Genomic DNA, 18,395 nt, shown 5'->3' with positions numbered 1-18,395 from the left:
AAACCCACCTGAACACCCTTCTCTCATGCTGCAGAATGAATGAGCTAACAGGTGCCAGCTCTGCCTAGACCAACTGCTGGAAACAGTGATTCAGAGAAAAATGGCTCTAAGCGATGTTCACTAATGTTAATGAATACTAACAATATTGTTAGCTCCTGTTAACTCCATTAAAACATTTGCATATATAAGGATTTCTTTTTAAATGGGCAAACTAATAAAATCAACTAGCATTTTAAGTTCTAACTGAAAATGTACTAGCTTTAGTAACAGAGAATCTAGGCCTGAGGCATGAACATGAAATGCATATGTACTGTTTGCTTTAATATACGAACCCCAACCATACTTTTTAAGGTTAGTTTCATTGCTGGAATTTGGGGATCTGAATTCCCAAGTTCCGATTGCTGCAGGAGGAGTGAATGTTGTAAAAGTGAATATTACTACAAATAATTAAATTCTGAACTGGCCAAATGCTTGATTTTTCCAGTGGAGACAAAGGCAAGACAAGATATGGAACATTTTTTTGATGTCTGGTGCAGATATTACTTCTCCAGCAGTGATGGTCAAGGTAACATCATTAACTGTGGGCCCCAGAATCAGGTTTAGAAGTAACACCAATAGAAGGACTCAGATCCACTAATTCTTTTATGAAAGCACTCACAACTGAGATTAGAACAAAGAATGGGTGATCTCAGTACAAAAAATGATGATTTTACCTTTTTCTGTAAACTTAGGATTTTGCATCAAGTCTGACAAATCGAACACCTCACAAGCAATACCTCTAAGATTTTTCACAAGTTACAAACTCCTCATTTGTTATTATTTTGCTTCAGATTTTGGGTTACAATACTAAAACATTCTCCGGGGATGATGAATTTCAACTTAAGTAATATTTTCTTTGCAGTTAATCATTAAGTACTGACAACACATTCAGGGCACGTTACAAAATCAAGCTGGGGCTTGAAAGATGCCGTGTGATATCTGTTAGGAGAATAAGGTGCATATTCCACACAGGAAGTACATTTTCTTAAGCAAGGATTAAAGCATGCAACATAATCCACCAAAAAGATGTTGCCTCACAGTAGTGCACTTTCCTAAAGCTTCTAGCCTCCTCCCACATCACTGAAATCAGAAGGCAAGGCCCCAGGTGGGCTTTCTTTCTGATACTTTCTTTCTATCTTATACTTAGGACCAACATTGGCTGCAAGAACCCCCAAGTCTTCCAGGAGTCATCTGCTCACTAACAGCAGTCCCGCTTTGGAAAAAAGAGACTGCAGACTGGAAAGAGCAATCTTCCTCGCACCATCAATGCGTGGTTAACATGTAAGACACCCCACAAAGAAAACTGGACTGGACGCGTATACTCCCCCTTAATACAAATAGCTGCACCAATCAATCACACGATTACTAAGTCCCAGTAGGTTTGCAGGTGAGGGGCCCAAGTGAGAACTAAATTGAGCGTTGGCGATTATTACATCGTTCACAGAGACCTGGGCCACAGGTGAGACCTGGGCTATAAGGGCACCTGGACTGCCGGCCCCCCCCCCGCGGGCCCGGCGGGACGCCCCCGCTCGCGGCCCCTGGGGCCGGGCCCAGCCGGCGCCGCCCGCCCCGCGCCCCGCCTGCGGACGCCGGCTCTGCGGCTGCGCCCGCTCTGCGGCTGCGCGCGCTCGGCAGCGCCGGGGCGTGCCCGCGCACAGCCGGCGGCGGCGCGGCCATGGCGGCGGCGGGCGCGCTGTGGGCGGAGGCGCGGGCGCTGCTGCCCGGTGCCGAGGAAGAGCTGTCCCTGGCGCTGAGCGGCGAGGTGGACGACTGCGTCCCGCCCCTGCTGCGGCGGGCCCGCGGGCTGCTCTACGGGGCGCCGGGCCGGCCGTGCGGGGCGGCGGCGGAGCTGCGGCGCCTGGGCGACGTCCTGCGCGACTACGCCTGGGAGAAGCTGAACTCGGGGCCGTGGCGGGAGGTCGGCAAGGCCTGGCGGCAGGTCTACGCCTACGGCTGCCTCTTCGGCGCGCTGGCCGAGGTCGCCGCCTGCCGCCCGCTGGCGCCCGCCGTTCGCCTCTGCGACATGGGGCTGCTGATGGGCGCCTCCGTGCTGGACAACGTCCTCGCCCGCCTCGTCCGCCTCCTGCAGGCGCGGCTGCCCCGCGGGAAGCGGCGCGCCGCGGCCGGGGGCAGCGCCAAGGTACGGCGGCCCGGGGCTCCCCCGCCGCCGCCAGGGACCGCCGGGCCCCGCCCGGCCCCGCTCCGGGCGCGGTGGGGCGGCGGCGGGGAGCCGCGGGGGCAGCCGCCTGAGGAGGGCGTTTCTGTTGCAGAGGGTCCGGGTTGGCCCCCCTCCGGCGCCCGTGGTGCAGCCAGAAGAAGCGCTTCCGCACGTTCGCTGCCCTTCGCTAGAGCACTTCAGAGACAACTATCTAATTCCACAGCAGCCTGTTGTCTTGGAGGGAATTATTGACCACTGGCCGTGTATGAAGAAGTGGAGGTGAGAAATCAGTTTCCTCCCCGTGCTTATAAGGCGGGGATCATTTTGTGCATCAGATATCTTGACGCGCCTTTTCGTGGTAGACACCTCTACAGAAGGCGAGCACCGAGAGGGCTGGTTTTGGTTGGGCGTATCTTCCTGCTGCAGTACTGTCTTTGCTCAGTAAATGTTTTTCCATAGATGCTAGAAGTGAATCAAATCAGTTTAGAACATCGTGTTGTAAGTGCTGCCGTGTGCCAGGGGAATCAGGTGCTGGCAGAGACTGCACTGGAATCCAGCTCTTCCTTTCAGGGTCTGGTGCAGGAGAGAACCCTGGCAAATTCCCTGCACATTGTTGTACGTAACTGGAAACTAGAGGTGAGTATGAACCATTAACTATATCGGTGAATTTACTCTCGTTTTAAGATCAGATGCTGGTGATACTTACGTCCTAGAATTTGCTGGTAAATAGTGCAATGGGAATTTAATTTCAGAGAGGCATGAATAAAGCATAACTGTCTCTTTCATTCACAAGTACAAGTAGTGCTGTTTGCTCAGTAGCACTTTTGAGTGTTCAGTTTCAGACACCTGAATTCAGGAGTGAGTAATAACATTGTGCCATTAGTTTAATGTAGGCAGCGGTGCCAACATTTCCAGTCATGAGAATCAAATATTTGTGAGCTGAAGCTTATGATTCCTCTTAAAGGAAGAAAGTACTCAGGCTTAGTTAGAGGAATTGCTTATATCCTTCCATTCCACAGTCAAGGGTAAAATCTACGTTAATTTAATGTAGATTGTTGTTATATATTTTATATATAACATGTGTATATATATCTCTAAAATACAATTGGTTATCTACATTTTATATTTGTACATATTATATATGTAACTTTGTTATGTCTTAGGGATTTTTGTTGTTTTTTTTTCTGCAGCCAAGGTACTCCTCTGCCTATCTTCAGATACTTAAAACGATGAACTTCTTAATGTAATTAATATCATGGCCAACGAAGAGATGTGTATCACCGTTCAAAGGAATTCCTCTGACTTTAGCCAGGGTGGATATTACTGGCACCTGTATACAGAATCTGGCACTGGTAGACAGTTGATCTAGCATTAATAGTAGCAAGAAACAGTATTTTATTTAGCAAACTTGGTTGCAGGCAGCAAAAAGATTAGCCATCAGTAGTCAAGAGACTAACTGCTTAAATCTCCCTAGCTGTTAAGGAAACAATAGTTAACTGAGGTAAACAAGGTTTTAAAACAAAACAGGCAGCATAATACACAGATGACATTAACCACTTGTTTTCTTGCTGCTTGGGTTGTTTACTGCTAACCTTTGTCTCTCTGATTTGTTGGTTTAAGAGGGGAAAAACTCATGGTAGTGGTTTTATTACCCTGAAAGATTTATTTTGATCGATTGTCCTCACATTCAAAAATGGTAACAAGAGAAGTATAAAAGTGTGATGGAACTTTTTTCACTTCAGTGTGGACTATTTTTGTCAAGTTGCTGGGTGCCGCACAGTCCCTGTAGAATTGGGTTCCCGATATACCGATGAGGAATGGTCTCAGAAGCTCATGACTGTCAATGACTTCATCAACCAGTATATTGTGAATGAGGTCTGTTACTCTTAATTTTTTTTCTTTTCCAAAAGCAGCAGTGGGTACTGGTATAGAATATTTGCCTAGTTGGAGCTTATTAGAATAAACATGCTTGGAGGTAGTCCTGAAGGTGGGGTTAGGCAATAAGCGTAGCACTGAATTAAAAGGTTTGGCATTGCGAGATCTGAAGCTACAAATAGTTACTGCAACAACCGTGGTTGTGGGGATGCATCTACACTCTTATAATTTCAGTATAGATGTAAGTTGTTATTTCAGAAGACCCCTTATACTAGTGAGCTGTTGAAGCAATTCTAGTACTCTGAAATAGTACATTGTAAATAGATGTTCTTACTTACAAGTAAATTCTTCTTACCTATAAATACATTAATGACCAAGAAGTCTTACCTGTATGTCACTATGCATTTTTCTTTCTCTGCTGTAATTTCAGAACAGTGTAGGATACCTTGCTCAGCACCAGCTTTTTGATCAGGTAAAACTGCATGAATGTTTTTCCTCTCTGCAGTCAAGTGTTCCCTTCGTGTGTCAAATCATCCCTGAGAATGTCATTTCTTCTAGATGGAAGGGCTTATGAGGAATTGACAATAAGTCTGAAGTTTTTATTCCAGCTGTTTTGAAGGAAGGATTTTGTTCCATGGGGAGGATTTTGTTCCACCTGGCTGAAAGGAGTGGAAACAAAAGCCTTTCAGAGGTGAAGGTGTTTGATTTTAGGGCTGTTTCAGTGCAATGTAGCATTTACTTACAGGAATACCACCTGGAAAGCAGCATTTTCCCAAACAATAGGCAAGTTAGGGAGGAGGTTTGGACAGGAAACAGACTTCAGTGGTGATACGTTCACCAAATCTGCAATGTCATTTCAGTTAAACAGAGGAGATTAGGTTGGTGGGAGGTAGGAAAACGAATCATACAGAGAAGCAAGCTTAGTGTATGAAAGATAAGCTGTGCTTTTTCCTTGAACAGCAAACCTGCTTATTCTTGTAGTTCTGTCGTTCCGTGAGTTTCTCTGGTTTCTGCTGAAGCAAATGGGGTCTCAGAAGTATAAGAAACCCCTTTCCTTTTTAATTCCACCTCCTTCCAACAGAATCTGCTAGGACAGAAACCGTGAGGACATGTCCTGCAGATTCCCAGCAGCCCAGCTATTTCTCTGCTGCCATTGCAGAACAAGCAGGTCATTTGTTTTCTTTGTGTTAAGCCCTGTTACTCTATGAATTGTACACCTTTCACAAGTTAGTACATACCCTTTTTAATGTTCATTTCTTTATGGGAGTAGATCCCAGAACTGAAAGAGGATATCAGTATCCCTGACTACTGCTGCCTGGGGGAAGGAGAAGAAGATGACATCACCATTAATGCTTGGTTTGGCCCAGAAGGAACTATCTCGCCTCTTCATCAGGATCCCCAGCAAAATTTTTTAGCCCAGGTCTGTACTCCGCTTACTCTATGCAAGCTATTAATGCTATAGCTAGAAAAAATGCGTATGGTGTGTAAGTATTAGAGACAAGGACAGCAGACAAGTTGACGGATAACTGAAAGATAGTGAATAGGCAAATATTATTTCACTATTCTCTTGCATTGGTCACTGATGCAACTTAATGTCATCATTAACTACAACCAGTCATTGAGATTAACCATCACTTACCCTTATTCTACAGGTGAATGGAAGTGACAATGCACAAATACACCTTGAATATTGTGTTCAGTTTTGGGCCCCTCACTACAAGAAGGAAATGGCCTCAAGTTGCACCAGGGGAGATTTAGGTTAGATACCAGGAAGGATTTCTTCACAGAAAGGGTGGTTAGGCGTTGGAACAGGCTGCCCAGGGAAGCAGTGGAGTCCCCATCCCTGGGGGTATTTAAGAGACATGTGGACATGGCACTAAGGGACAGGGTTTTGTGGTAGACATGATAGTGTTAGGTTGATGGCTGGACTTGTTGATCTTAAGGGTCTTTTCCAGCCTAAATGATTGTGTGATTCAATGACAAGAAGTGGCTTTTCCAAGGCCACACAAGGAATTTGGAACCAAATTGGGAAGAACCTTGATCCTGTTACAGTGTCTGAAGGACTTTGGTTTTCCTGAACAGCAAGATGTTGGGTAGACTTAGGTGCATCCACTTTATGTTACCCCATAAGATTATCTATTTGTGCATGCATTGAGAGTTAGGTGAAGTAGCATTTGCAGTAACTAACATTTTACATAGTTCCGTACATTAGTAAAAATACCACCTAATGCTTGGTTCTTTAGAGAGCTAACTAATACCCATATTAATGTATAAAAATACCTGAAGGAAGGGTGCAAAGAAGCTGGAGTTAGGCTCGTTTCAGTGGTGCCCAGTGATGGGATGAAAAACCAATGGGCACACTGAAATGCAGGAGGTTCCATCAGAACATCAGGAAACACTTCTTTACTGTGTGGGTAACTGAGCACTGTCAGAGGTTGCCAGAGAGGTGTGGAGTCTCTTTCCTTTGAGATATTCAGCTGTCTGGTCATGCCCCTGAGCAAGCTGCTCTAGTTGGCCTGCTTGAGCAGTGGGGTTAGACCAGATGACCTCCAGAGGTCCCTTCCCACCTCATCCAGCCTGTGAGTCTGAACTAATTTAATCACGATACGTAAATAACACCTAAAGGAGGACATGGAAGCTTAACATTCACTGCCAGCCTGTATCTCTGCCTGCTGATGTATTCTCAGTTCTTCTGACAATTGCTTTCTGGCTGTAGAGCTCAAATAACATTGCATAAATTGGGTGCCTTGACCACTGAACTTGGTCAATTTGGTTAGAGGCGTTTGCTGGTATTTTGAATTTTATCTGCTCCAATGGAGCAGGTACTTGGATTCCCATAATCCGGTATAACTTTTTATTATAACAGCATCTTTACTAATAACAAAAAACATATCTTTTATTTAGTGTTAAATGCCAACTGTAGCCAACAGTATGGTATATTAGACTGTTTGCTAGTTAATTGAACTTGTCACTTTCCAATAATATATAGGTTCATGGCAGGTGGAAAACATTTGTTTTAATATATACAGGTATTTGGAAGAAAGTATGTCTGTCTTTATTCACCACAAGATTCAGAAAACCTGTACCCACATGAAGGACAAATTCTTCACAATACTAGCCAGGTAAATAGTTGCCTGAATTTTTAGTGTCAGTAATGTTACTTTATCAAATCATATTTAACGCATTCTACTGTTGTTTGTTTGTTTTTAATAGGTTGATGTAGAAGATCCTGACTTAAATAAGTTTCCCAATTTTAGAAAGGCTGCACGTCAGTCCTGTATTCTGATGCCTGGACAGGTTCTGTTCATTCCGGTTAAATACTGGCACTACATACGATCTCTTGATATTAGCTTCTCTGTCAGTTTCTGGTGGTCATAACTTTGAAGCATGCATGAAGTTTGTTAGTATTGTAATAGCAATTAGAAGTCAGGAAAAGTAGCATCTAGTATGCTTCCCAAGTGAATTCTATTTAAACATGAGAATGTGTTTTTCACTATCCAGAGGACAGAGGTGGATTGAAAAATAAATAAAAATCCTTCTTTCAGTGTGGTGAAAGAACCTGGATGCATAAATGTGGGTAAACAGAAGTTGCATCAACCACTTTATTTTTGTGGATGTTTTCAATATCACCTCCTTGTAAAGAGTAACTGTTGGCTCATTATTGTGTGTGTGTGTATATCTGAAACAGCTCTGTCTATCAACAGTGCCATGACTGCTCTTCAAACTATGTTTGGAACATCAGGTTAGTGTTATCTTCTACTTGGATTTAATAATAGTAAAAACTGGAGTTAAAAGTGACAGCCCGAAAGTTCAATACATTTTAAAAAAAAAAAAAAGTAACATGAAGCAAGATAACTTCTTCCACTTAGACTGGTAAGTGTTAGGGACTAGGAAAGTAACTAAGTGTAGTTAATCCTTAGTTTAACAGCAATTAAATAAACTGAAGCTTAATCATACTTTGATAGTCAGCTGAACTGCAGACATTCTGCATTCTGCCATGGAAGTCTTGAGTCCCTTTCATTTCTACCAAGGTAAGATGTACTAACACCCTGCTCTGGCACCTGGCAGTAACATTGTCTTTTTTTCAAGTCACTTTTTAAAGGAAAATGCATCTTTACAGAAAACTGGAGAGTGTGAAGTCCTAGTTCTTAAATAAATAAATATTCAAGATTCTTCTAATACTTTACAGATGAAAGCTGAAATTGCCCCAACTGTCTCGTACTACTCCTTCCCACTAGTTTTGACTGGGAATATTCCATCTCTTCTTGACCATAGCTGTCTGCGACCTGGTTCTGTGACATGAACTCTCTTCTGTCAAAAGAAAGGACAAAAACCAAGCAACAGTGCCAGCTGAGAGTTCAGACTCTAGTCCTAGATCAGATATTCAGCTGACCTTTTTAGCAAAAAGACCTGAAGTGCTACACTGATTTCTCAGCTACTTGAAAACCATGTGAAATTTACATACCTAAACTGATAGCTTGTGGGATGGAGACAAGCCCTGTGGTGCTGGTAACAGGTTTCATTCTAAGTTGTACAACTGAAGCCACACAAATATGGAACACAGTAGCTGACACAGGCTTTAATAGTTCGCAGGCATAGCTCAGCTTTCAAGACTGAGCAAAAACATTTACATTTTTTGTTCCCAAACATGCACTGAGAGTCCCAACCCAAGAACATGGAGAACTGTGTACACACAACCACCCCCAAGAAAGTTGTCTGGGCATAACTGTGTAGGAGAAGAGGTCAGTGATTTTTTTATTGTAAGCCTCTTAAAACTTCAGGAAAAAAAAAGTACGCTTAACAGTGTACTGTTACTAATGAATACAATATAGTCTGGCTATTCTGCCAGAGAATGGGCAAAAAAACTTAATTGAAAGTAATTTTTACTAACATCATCTAGTGCTAAGAATGAAGCTCTTTTCTGCTGTCTCTTTTTGATGATGACTGGGACTCTATCCGACTCATATCTGTAAAGAAAGAAAAAAAGCAAAGTTAATGACAGAAAAAAAATGGGATGATACTGTATGACTTGCAGATTTTTAAAATGCTTTATATATTCGTGTGCTTCTGTTCAGAATGTCCAATTTCCCTGGTTAAATGGAGAAATTCTTAAAGAGTTTCCCATCTTCTTAGAAACTCAGTATTTCCAAATGTTTGTGTGTTGTTCCTCTTCATCCCCCTAAAACTTTAATGTTATGATAAATGTATTCACAGGATCTGCTAGTGACCATAAGATAGAATTTTTGCAGTTTCAGGGTTCAGTGTTGCCCAAGGATGGTTAATCCTCAAATATACAACTGGAGCCAGAAACAATTGATATTCAACTACAATTGTAAATAATACTGGCAGTGCCATTGACTATCATGATTCATTCTTAAGTATTTTTTTTAAATATATTGCTTTATTTTTCTTAAATATATTGCTTGGTACCTGGAATCTCGCGAGGCCAGGAATAATTACAATAAGGACATCGTGGTTCAGTTTGAGCTTTGGAGTACTTTCCAACACAAGATAAATGCATTGCAATTCCACAGCTTTCACATACTTGGCTCTGAAATCAGAAGTGTTACTAGAAAACCTTCCTAATCTGTCCTTCAGTTCAACATAAAGTTGTCACAATACAGATAGGCAATGCTTTATTCCTGAGAATGGTTCACATATTACGGTTAGAAGACACTCGGAAATCAAGGTTGGTAAAGGATAAGAGTTTTTCTCCTGGAAACTAAGAAATGCTATTTTCCTGTATGGATATAACTTAGCTTGAAAGCCCAACAACAAGCTGCCATAAAGGAGAGCAATTAGGATGGAAAAAGTAATATTGTGGAAGCACATTAGCTGGAAGATGGTAAGATTCAGGGGCAAGGAGCAAGAGAATTTGGTAGTTTTGGAATAGGACTTCATGCTGTAACTTCTCATGCAAGACTAAACTGGAAACTTGCCATGCATCAACACGTAGTCCTTTAGTAGTGCTATATATAAATACATGTTCACTCTGAGCCAAAATCCCCAAACCAAAGATGAATGGTTGTCATACAGAAGATTACCATTTATAAGGTCCAAAGATAAGACAGCTAGCACTTAACTGTTATGCCTGTTTAAGGATAAGGGTTCATCTCTAGCCTGCTGGTTTTGGAAAGTAAGACAGCGCAATAATGTTCTTGTTTGGGTAAATTCCCATCCTCCAAGTTTATACTGTATTTTTTTCCAAAGACAGAAGATAAAAATATCTACATTGAAACAAATATTATATACGCAGGCAACATTACCAGATTACAACACCAGAATTTTCAGTGTCTGCCTAATACTTGAGAATGTATCACAAATTTTTGCTATGAGAGAGGCCTGCTGCAGTAATCAAACTGTTACCTGGATGACAAGGCTATGGCAGAGGTTACACTTTCTTGCTGTATCTTGGTAGGTGCTGAGAATGTACTGTTCCATCTCCATTATGCAGCGAGTATGCAGAGTATATTCCCCATTTCTCTAAGGAAACAAATGATGAGATTAGCACTATCTTTTAGTTCCTTTTTCCTTTTGGGATCTTCCTCACCACCTGTTAGCAAGCATTTGATATCCAAGTTTTTTCTGCCATCATGAAACAAACATTCTGACGTTGATAAAATGCAAAGCTGAAACACTTTTGATGAGGCAGAATTAATTTGTTAAAAGAATTGTAAGAAAAAATCTCACACCTTTAACAAATATAGTCCCCAAAAGGTACAGAGGAGCATACGTGCTCTCCTTAAAGGCATATGGTTTGGGAACCCTTCATTTGAACATTAGTAGAACTTCTACTGGTTTTCTAGACATCTAACATTTACTACTTGAGGTGTCTTTGAAAATCTCTCTAACGTAAGAAAACTTGTGGCAGCAGTTGGGAGATCTATGATGAGATAAATCCAGGAGAAAAGGGATTGAGGTCTCACTTTTCATGGCAAGTAATTGTCATGTCCACATTTTTCCAAAACTCTGCATTTCTGATATAGGAGTTTTCAATGTGCTTGGCCTCACTGCTTTTCAAGGAATTCTAAATGTAACTGACAGTACTGATCAACCTAAAGAGCTTTTCCCCAGCTTCTGTTCCAAGTTTTAAGTATATCATGCTGCTGTGTACAAAGGATGCCGTTTATGTTCTAATGCAGGGCTGAGCACAGATACCCACACTAACTCAGGTACAGGAAACTGAAACCTCGTTGTCCTGTGTAGACCTACCCGAGGACTTTTTGCTTGTAAATGTACAAGCTTTTCTGCAAAAATCATTGACTGGAGTACCAATAAGCATAGGCCTAACAAAACCTTTTTTGCTATCATTCATTAACAGACAGCTACAGTTTCAGCCATCACATCCATGAGAAAATAACAGCTGGACCTATTAAAATACAAACACTTCAAAAGAGAAAGCAGTTACCTCAGAGAGCCAATTATCCTCCACAAAAATTTTCAGCACTTGTTCTGCTTCCTTCTTCTTCATTTTCTTTGTCTTAAGTTGGTCAGCTAAGTTTAAAATATCTGTAGAACAGGCAAAGCCATTTTCTGATAAAATGATTAGGTCCATCTGTAGAAAGAAACATTTTCAATCACTAAAAAACCATGTAAATAGACAGACATACCTTATAGTAATGTGCAGCTTTCTCAGCATCCATACAAACCACCCATATGTATGGATGCTGATAAATACTGCAGTATATGGCTGGAACGAGAACTGCAGAACGGAGGCCAAAAGCTAAAGCCATCATTGTTACCTTGACAATTTTAATCTTTGCCAAGAAAGCATTTCCCCAGTACAACTGTTCAGTGCTGCCTAAATGAAGCTGCAACCCTTTAGCATTCTCAGAAGTGACAGATATGTTTCTTCTTATCTGACCTCTGCCAATGTTCTTTTGAGGAAAAGTCTTTCACTACTAAACTAAGATGGTGCACTCTGGATTCATTAATGCTGCTGAACCTATCTGGCACACAGAGGTTATAGCAGTATTATCAATTTTCAGAGATTCTCTCATTGGGAATATTCCTGCTACACATTATCACAAAGCAGAATGCAGAGATTATATGCTAGTAATAATATGCACCATGACAATACCATTTCTGCAGTGCTGACATGGATGTATAGGTTCTACCACAATAAAGAGGGTGGGAAGACTCTGCATTCTACCAGTTCAGATGACATTTCAGCAGCTGTCACAGAACAATCAATACACCGCTTTCTAGTTTATACAAAACAGTTTTATTTAGAGTGCAAAATCAAGGAAAGTCTAATGGCTGGAGAAATTATGTCTTCCAAGTTCTAGAAAATTCACTAAAACATGCAAGATACAAAGCTATGATCACAACTCATTAATGGTTGTTGATACGAAACTAGACATTGCATGTCCTGGCATCTCAGCCCAGTAGATCTATTTGGAACTTTAGAAATTTCTCAAGTGTATGTTTTCTTATTTGATGATCAGCATTCTGAGTAGTTTATTAAACAGAATAAATTGGCAACAGCAGTAACAAACATTTCCATTCAAATCAACAAAGTAATAACTTTTTTGTAATAACATTAAAATGTACAGTGTATTATTACTAGGCTACTGAAGACAGTGAAAAATTCAGCAATCACAACTGAAACATCTAGGAGAAAGTTGCTGAGGAAGGATGTTTGTCTAACTAAAAGAAGATATACCAAGTCATTAACTCCAAGGAGCACTCCCCCATTCACAACTACATTTTATCAATACGTGATTTTCATTCAACAGGCAATCATTACTTGTATATATTCCCATCTCTCACGCCACATGCCCTATTTGATTTGAGATAAAATTAGTTATTATTAAAGTTACGCAAGATGGAAACTAATTCTTGAAACACATCTCAAATTTCCATTCATTTTAACAGAGTACCTTCTCAAATAACGTGATTTACTAACGAGTAACTGACATACTTACAGTTTTTCTAAACAATTCTAATTCATTTTCTGCATAGTCAGATGCCATTTTAGTAATTTCAGTTTCTGCCAGATTCACCTACAAAAAAAATACACTGAATTCAAGGTGCCCGTGTGTTCCTACACCATAAATTGTAAAAGATCCCCCAGGGTAAAGAATACATCATCTTGAAATTAAACAAATGTCATTTCTTAAGTGAAATAAATGTCATTTTTGTAAGTGGCACGAAGGAGGGTACCCGACTCCTTTCTTTAAAACCCCCGACCTTTCCAACCACATGTTCTCCACAGCTGCCTCTGCCTAGTCCGAATTCTTGAACAATCCTACTTCCCACCCTCCATAGCCTGGAACAAAGGGAGGTAGACAAGTGCAAAGAATTTAAGGCCAAATTTTAAGCTTATATTAAGCTAATACAAAAAAAAGCCAAATTCTGACACATGATGGAAAGTAATACAGTAGAACTATATTCCACCAGGATAACTGTGCTGCTGGACAGTAGCAATAACTATTTTGTGATACACATTTGTTTCATTATGAAAAACAATTAATGATACTTCATATTCCTATTGTACACACTACTGCTATTTATTACTAGCTCAACTTAATTGGCAAAATGACGCACAAAGGTTAAAAGCAGAATCTAGTATTAGAAGACCTCCTCTATGGTCTTTTGAAATCACTATATAACCTTCCTTCTTTGGCATTTGCATTACAGAGCATCCAGTGAAATTTTTTAGCCTATTCTTTAGCATCCCTTTATACCAAGTTATTTTTTTTTTTATTTCAAGAAAAAGAAAACTCATGTTGGAAAGCTCCCCGTGTTTTTTAGTTTAAAAATTCCTCTCAAGAAAAAGAGTCTCCTGTGAGAAAGAAATCTTACTTCAGCACTTAAGTAATGTTTATGCTAAATAAATCAGACGCTGCTATGGTCCTTGCTGCCATGTTCTGTTCCCACACACCTACGCTCTTGGCAGTTTATCTTCACACTTCTCCGTTCTACAAGTAGCTTCTACAGCAGCTGTCAGCATAACAGTGGAATAGCCCCACAAAAACAAAACAAGACACTGCTAAGAGTAAGTCTCATCATGCTGGCAGATGCAGCCTTCAGTTCTATCTGATTTTTCTAAATAGCACTTGTATTATACTGTAAGGATCCTAAGTAATTCAGTCTTCTTAACATCCAAAGATGGCACTTAGATTCAGTTAGTTTTTTTGCCAAGTTTACAATCAGAAGGCATGCATACCTTTTATCGGCACGTTATTCAAAAGTTAATTTCAAAGCAGACACAGGAAACTACTGTTCCATGGGGTTCCGTGTATGCACTCGTTATGAGAAGCCAAAACCACGAGATGGCAGCACGTCACATACTTACCAAGGCATAATGGGCTCTCCCATCACTTTCAGACATTCCTTTCCGGATCTGCATAAACAAAGGCTGTAGCTGGATATTAATAGTAGTGATGAAATCATCCAGTTTATCATGTGCATAGTAGACTGAAAATAAGTAAGAAAAAAACAGAGGAAAAGAAAACAAACACATCAGGCAGACCTTTTTATGTGTTACCTGCTGAAACGTTTTTCCTAGGTGTAATTAATTGCTAAGTTATTGAGGCAGAATTCAAACAGGTCCACTAGATGCAGAAGACAATTTTCCTGTGCTGCTGACTACTAACCTTCAGAGAAGTTCAGCTCCTTGAAAATCAGACTTTACAGAAAGAGAGACCAAACATTTAGCTTCACTGTATGGAACTTATCACACTAATTCATTAATTACAGTGACTTGAGCTAAGTTGAATTGAAAATAAAACATAACCAGGAAAAATTCTCATACCCAATACAAAAATATACTTGATTTCTTTCATTTATACACAAGGGATTCTTTTTTTGTTGTTGTTTGCTCTTTGTTTTGTTTTCTATTTCATAAATTAGTAGCACGTAACAATCAAGTTACATGTCAGCAAATTTAAAATTAAAGCTCTCTAGATACACTGTTAATATCTTGTGTCATGCTCTACAAGCAAATGAAATAGTAGCAGAAATTTTATCACAGACATAATTAAGGTGAACTTTAGAGTAACTCTGGAGTACATTCTGTGGCTTATGCTTGCACAGCAACAGCACATACTCTCAAGAGTTTCCATCCAAAAGAAAATGATGTCAGTGGCAAACTCCTGGTGACTTCAGCAGTCTAGGGCTCCAAGTTATCTATCATTAAGCAATAAATAACAACTGATTGAATTAGAAACCATTTATTCAAATATATTACTAGTTGAAATCAGCTACTTAACAGATTTGCTGAGAAACCGCACAGACTAATGTGATCTTCCTTCACTAAGTGTGCACAATCTTCATATTCTGTGTGTATACAGGAATCTTTTTGTCCTTTTTTCTTCTGGAAAAATATCTATGACATGTCAATAGTACTTCAAAATAACATATTTAAGAAGACCTTGTTGTACCATGAGTACAGTAGATGCATAATAGAGCCAGGACTACTCTTAATTTCGAAACACTGGATTAAACTGTTTGAAAGGTCTTAATTTCCAAAGTTTTCCCATAAAATATAGTACCTTAAAAAATCCCATGATTTAGTAACTGTTACTGTACATGTTTTTTTTTGTTTGTTTGTTTTGTAACAGAAGTAATTTCCTTGTCTAGGGCATAAAATGTCTGAGTACTGTATCAGTAATTTCACAAACTTTTCCACACACTGACACAAAATATGAAGTACTTGCTACACAGCAGTTGCAATGGAGTCATTTTTTCTAAATCCTTCTAATAAATAATCCTTTCTAATGAATGATAACTCTTATCAACTCTTACTGCAGTACTCTCTGATCATGCACACTGAAAACAGGATCTAGATGTCAAGTTTTTTTCTCTACAGATTCTTTTTTCTTAACACACAACAAGCTGGTTATGTCTACCTTACCGGTTTAGGCCATCTCTAGCATTTATGATAAATTCTTTTACAAAAGTACAGTGGCTTGGTTCTCACAAATACAGGAGTATACTTCCAAAGGCCAACCATGTTTTCCTACTGTTCCATTTTTTCAGTCAAAAATTTGAGGAAGTGCTGAAATAAGCTCTTTTGGTTTCAGAGTTTGAATACCTATGGAGTCTGACTCAGTTTAACTAAGGAAAATACATAAATAGTGCCATCACCCAGAAAGGACTCCACTTCTGGCAAGAAAGCAAGATGGAGTTCACAACAGGTTGTGCACATCAATCCCTACAGCCTCCTAACAGAGAAAAAGAATCGTTAGCACTTGTGCTGCTACAGTTACCATCGCTTAGACATCCTGAAATGACAGAAAGCCCCAAGTAACATTTCAGAAGACTCTTAAAATAAAAGTCTTAAATACAAGAGAGCTAGCAAATGACTTCAGTGCATATCAGATCTTAAAATGTGTAATGGAAACTACATTTGCTGGAGTTTTCTGCCTTTCAATAGCAATTGGTTAAAATCACTGCTTTGAACTGCATTTTGATCCTTCCTTTTAAATGGCTCTTTTTGTTCTTACATTCTTTGTCCTTTTCAATTTTGTTCATAAACAATGATGAAAATACAGGAATTTTATTATTTTAATTATTTTCTGGGAAAATGTGATTGAGATACCTAAAACCAACTAATTAATTAGTGCTAAACACATCACTCATTTCAGCTTTATTTCAGTTTGTGCCCACCACATTTTCAAAATTAGAGAAGATGAGAAACAGATCTCTGATCTTTGAGCAGATCTCTGAAAAAAATCATGAGCTGATTACACGTTTCTGTACCACTGAAGTCTCAACATGAACTTCAAACAAATTAGACGGTACACAACAAAACTTTTGTTCCACATGCCATAAAATTCAGTTTGTTATTGCATGTATTAGAATTAACCAGCTTACAAAATAATTAGTCGTGTGACAGATTTACTTGAGATGGATTAACAGCATACACTTCATATTATATTCCAAAGCAAATCTTTCCAAACAAGTATGAAGGAAAACATTCTGGAAACTTCACAGCTACCAATGTCAAAATATATTTAAAAATATATATTTACACAGTCTAAAAAAAAAATCTTTGCTAAAATAAAAAATGTTCTGTATAAGTCTGACTGGATTAAAACTTAGTTTGCATAGTGCTGTGTTGTTGGGTTTTGTTCTGTTCTTTTAACTTCAGGAAAGAAAGAGAACACGTTGTTGAAGTTTTTGTTGGTTTGTTTTGTTTTCTAACTTTTTTTAGGTGGTGTATGGTATTCAGAAATCTAATTATTTGTAAATCACAAATGAAGAAAAAAAAAAATCTCCATCTCTCCACTTTTTCTCCAAAAGAGACACACCTTTATGGATTTCACAGCAGCGCCTGTGTAACTTCCTAGCCTCTGATCCTTCCATTATCCCGTGTGACATCAGGACCTGCAAGAACCGTCGATGAGCATCAGACATCTGAGCTGCCATAGCAGCTTTCCACCAGTCTTCGTATGCTGCAAGACACAGACACTGAAATTAATGCATATATTTACGCAAATTACAAATAATACACCCCAAGCATAAATAAGATTTCAGTTCAACTCTCTACCATTGTATCAGGGCAAAAAAGCTGATGGCTCAGCTTGTTCTTCAAACAGACAGTGCCTAACTCCAGCAGCCTAAGAGAAAGATGCAAAAGAAGTCCAATGAATTTTGCCTAACGCTTTGAGCCACCAAATAAAATGACGCGGGCATTGCGCTGCCATGCCCCAGGCCCAATCAGCAGCGCTACACACTACAGTCGGCAGGACGTCTCGCATAGCTTTGTATTGGATGCGCTTGTTTGCTACTCATCCGAGCTCCTTGTCTAGTTAGAGTGCAACCCGCTTAGGACAGAAAACCCTCCTCTGCGTGTGCCGAAAAACGCCAGAAGTAAAATCATCTCGGGAAATTCCTCGACCGCGCAGCCAAAGACAAAAACCTCCAGAAACCTCCAATCCCGAAGAGCAAATAACCGGCCGGCCCGCGGCACGCTGCTCCGCGCCGGGACTCGGGTCCCCCGCGTCACCCCCGGGGGCGGCTCTGGGCTCCCCAACGGCCGCCCGACGGCTCCGCAACCGCCGCCACCGCCGCCTGCCACCGACCCGCTCGGCAGCGGCTGCCCCGGGCCGTGCGCGGGCGGGCGGAGGCGCGCGGCGACGTACGGTGACGTGCGGCGACGTGCGGTGACGTGCGGCGACGTGCGGTGACGTGCGGTGACGTGCGGCGACGTGCGGCGCGGACGCGCTCCCGCGGCTCCGGCGGAGGAGGGGCCAGGCAGCAGAGGGAGGGCGGGGCGGGGCGGGGCTTCGCCGCCCGGCGCTGTGGGGCGCGGCCGCGCCCCCGCCCTCCCGAAGTCCCCGGCCGCGCCGCTCGGTGTCGCGTCTCGGTTCCG

At 40.9% G+C, this 18,395-nt stretch overlaps 2 protein-coding genes across 3 annotated transcripts; one reads left to right on the top strand and one right to left on the bottom strand.

Annotated features, from left to right (window-relative positions):
- The first annotated feature begins 1,679 nt into the window (after window positions 1-1,679).
- KDM8 (lysine demethylase 8) lies at window positions 1,680-13,825 on the top strand. Of its 2 annotated transcripts, XM_066977957.1 has the most exons (7): window positions 1,683-2,179; window positions 2,310-2,476; window positions 3,940-4,072; window positions 4,503-4,544; window positions 5,343-5,492; window positions 7,102-7,194; window positions 7,286-13,825. In XM_066977957.1, exons 1-7 carry the CDS (start codon window positions 1,715-1,717, stop codon window positions 7,448-7,450), a joined length of 1,215 nt encoding a protein of 404 aa, XP_066834058.1. In that variant the 5' UTR covers window positions 1,683-1,714; the 3' UTR covers window positions 7,451-13,825. The 2 variants fall into 2 exon arrangements, with proteins under 2 accessions (XP_066834060.1, XP_066834058.1); XM_066977959.1 differs by lacking the exon at window positions 4,503-4,544 and having other exon boundaries at window positions 1,680-2,179.
- Window positions 8,637-18,159, bottom strand: NSMCE1 (NSE1 homolog, SMC5-SMC6 complex component). The gene is made up of 8 exons (XM_013196867.3): window positions 17,953-18,159; window positions 17,332-17,475; window positions 14,373-14,494; window positions 13,000-13,077; window positions 11,481-11,627; window positions 10,439-10,555; window positions 9,503-9,623; window positions 8,637-9,039 (listed from the first exon to the last, which is right to left on the bottom strand). Exons 2-8 carry the CDS (start codon window positions 17,447-17,449, stop codon window positions 8,975-8,977), a joined length of 768 nt encoding a protein of 255 aa, XP_013052321.1. The 5' UTR covers window positions 17,450-17,475; window positions 17,953-18,159; the 3' UTR covers window positions 8,637-8,974.
- Window positions 18,160-18,395: the final 236 nt, after the last annotated feature.

Source organism: Anser cygnoides, chromosome 15 (assembly GCF_040182565.1).
Source record: "Anser cygnoides isolate HZ-2024a breed goose chromosome 15, Taihu_goose_T2T_genome, whole genome shotgun sequence".
Lineage (NCBI taxonomy): Eukaryota > Metazoa > Chordata > Aves > Anseriformes > Anatidae > Anser > Anser cygnoides.
The sequence above is the reverse complement of the archived record's forward strand: the minus strand, read 5'-3'. Positions and strand labels throughout refer to the sequence as shown.

Coding starts and splice junctions, on each gene's coding strand:
- KDM8 (XM_066977957.1), top strand. CDS start 1,715: ATGGCGGCGGCGGGCGCGCTGTGGGCGGAGGCGCGGGCGCTGCTGCCC. Junction 4,545..5,342: donor AGCACCAGCTTTTTGATCAG/GTAAAACTGCAT, acceptor TTATGGGAGTAG/ATCCCAGAACTGAAAGAGGA. Junction 5,493..7,101: donor AGCAAAATTTTTTAGCCCAG/GTCTGTACTCCG, acceptor TAATATATACAG/GTATTTGGAAGAAAGTATGT.
- NSMCE1 (XM_013196867.3), bottom strand. CDS start 17,449: ATGGCAGCTCAGATGTCTGATGCTCATCGACGGTTCTTGCAGGTCCTG. Junction 14,495..17,331: donor CTGCTGTGAAATCCATAAAG/GTGTGTCTCTTT, acceptor ACTTATTTTCAG/TCTACTATGCACATGATAAA. Junction 13,078..14,372: donor GGAGAGCCCATTATGCCTTG/GTAAGTATGTGA, acceptor TTTTTTTTGTAG/GTGAATCTGGCAGAAACTGA.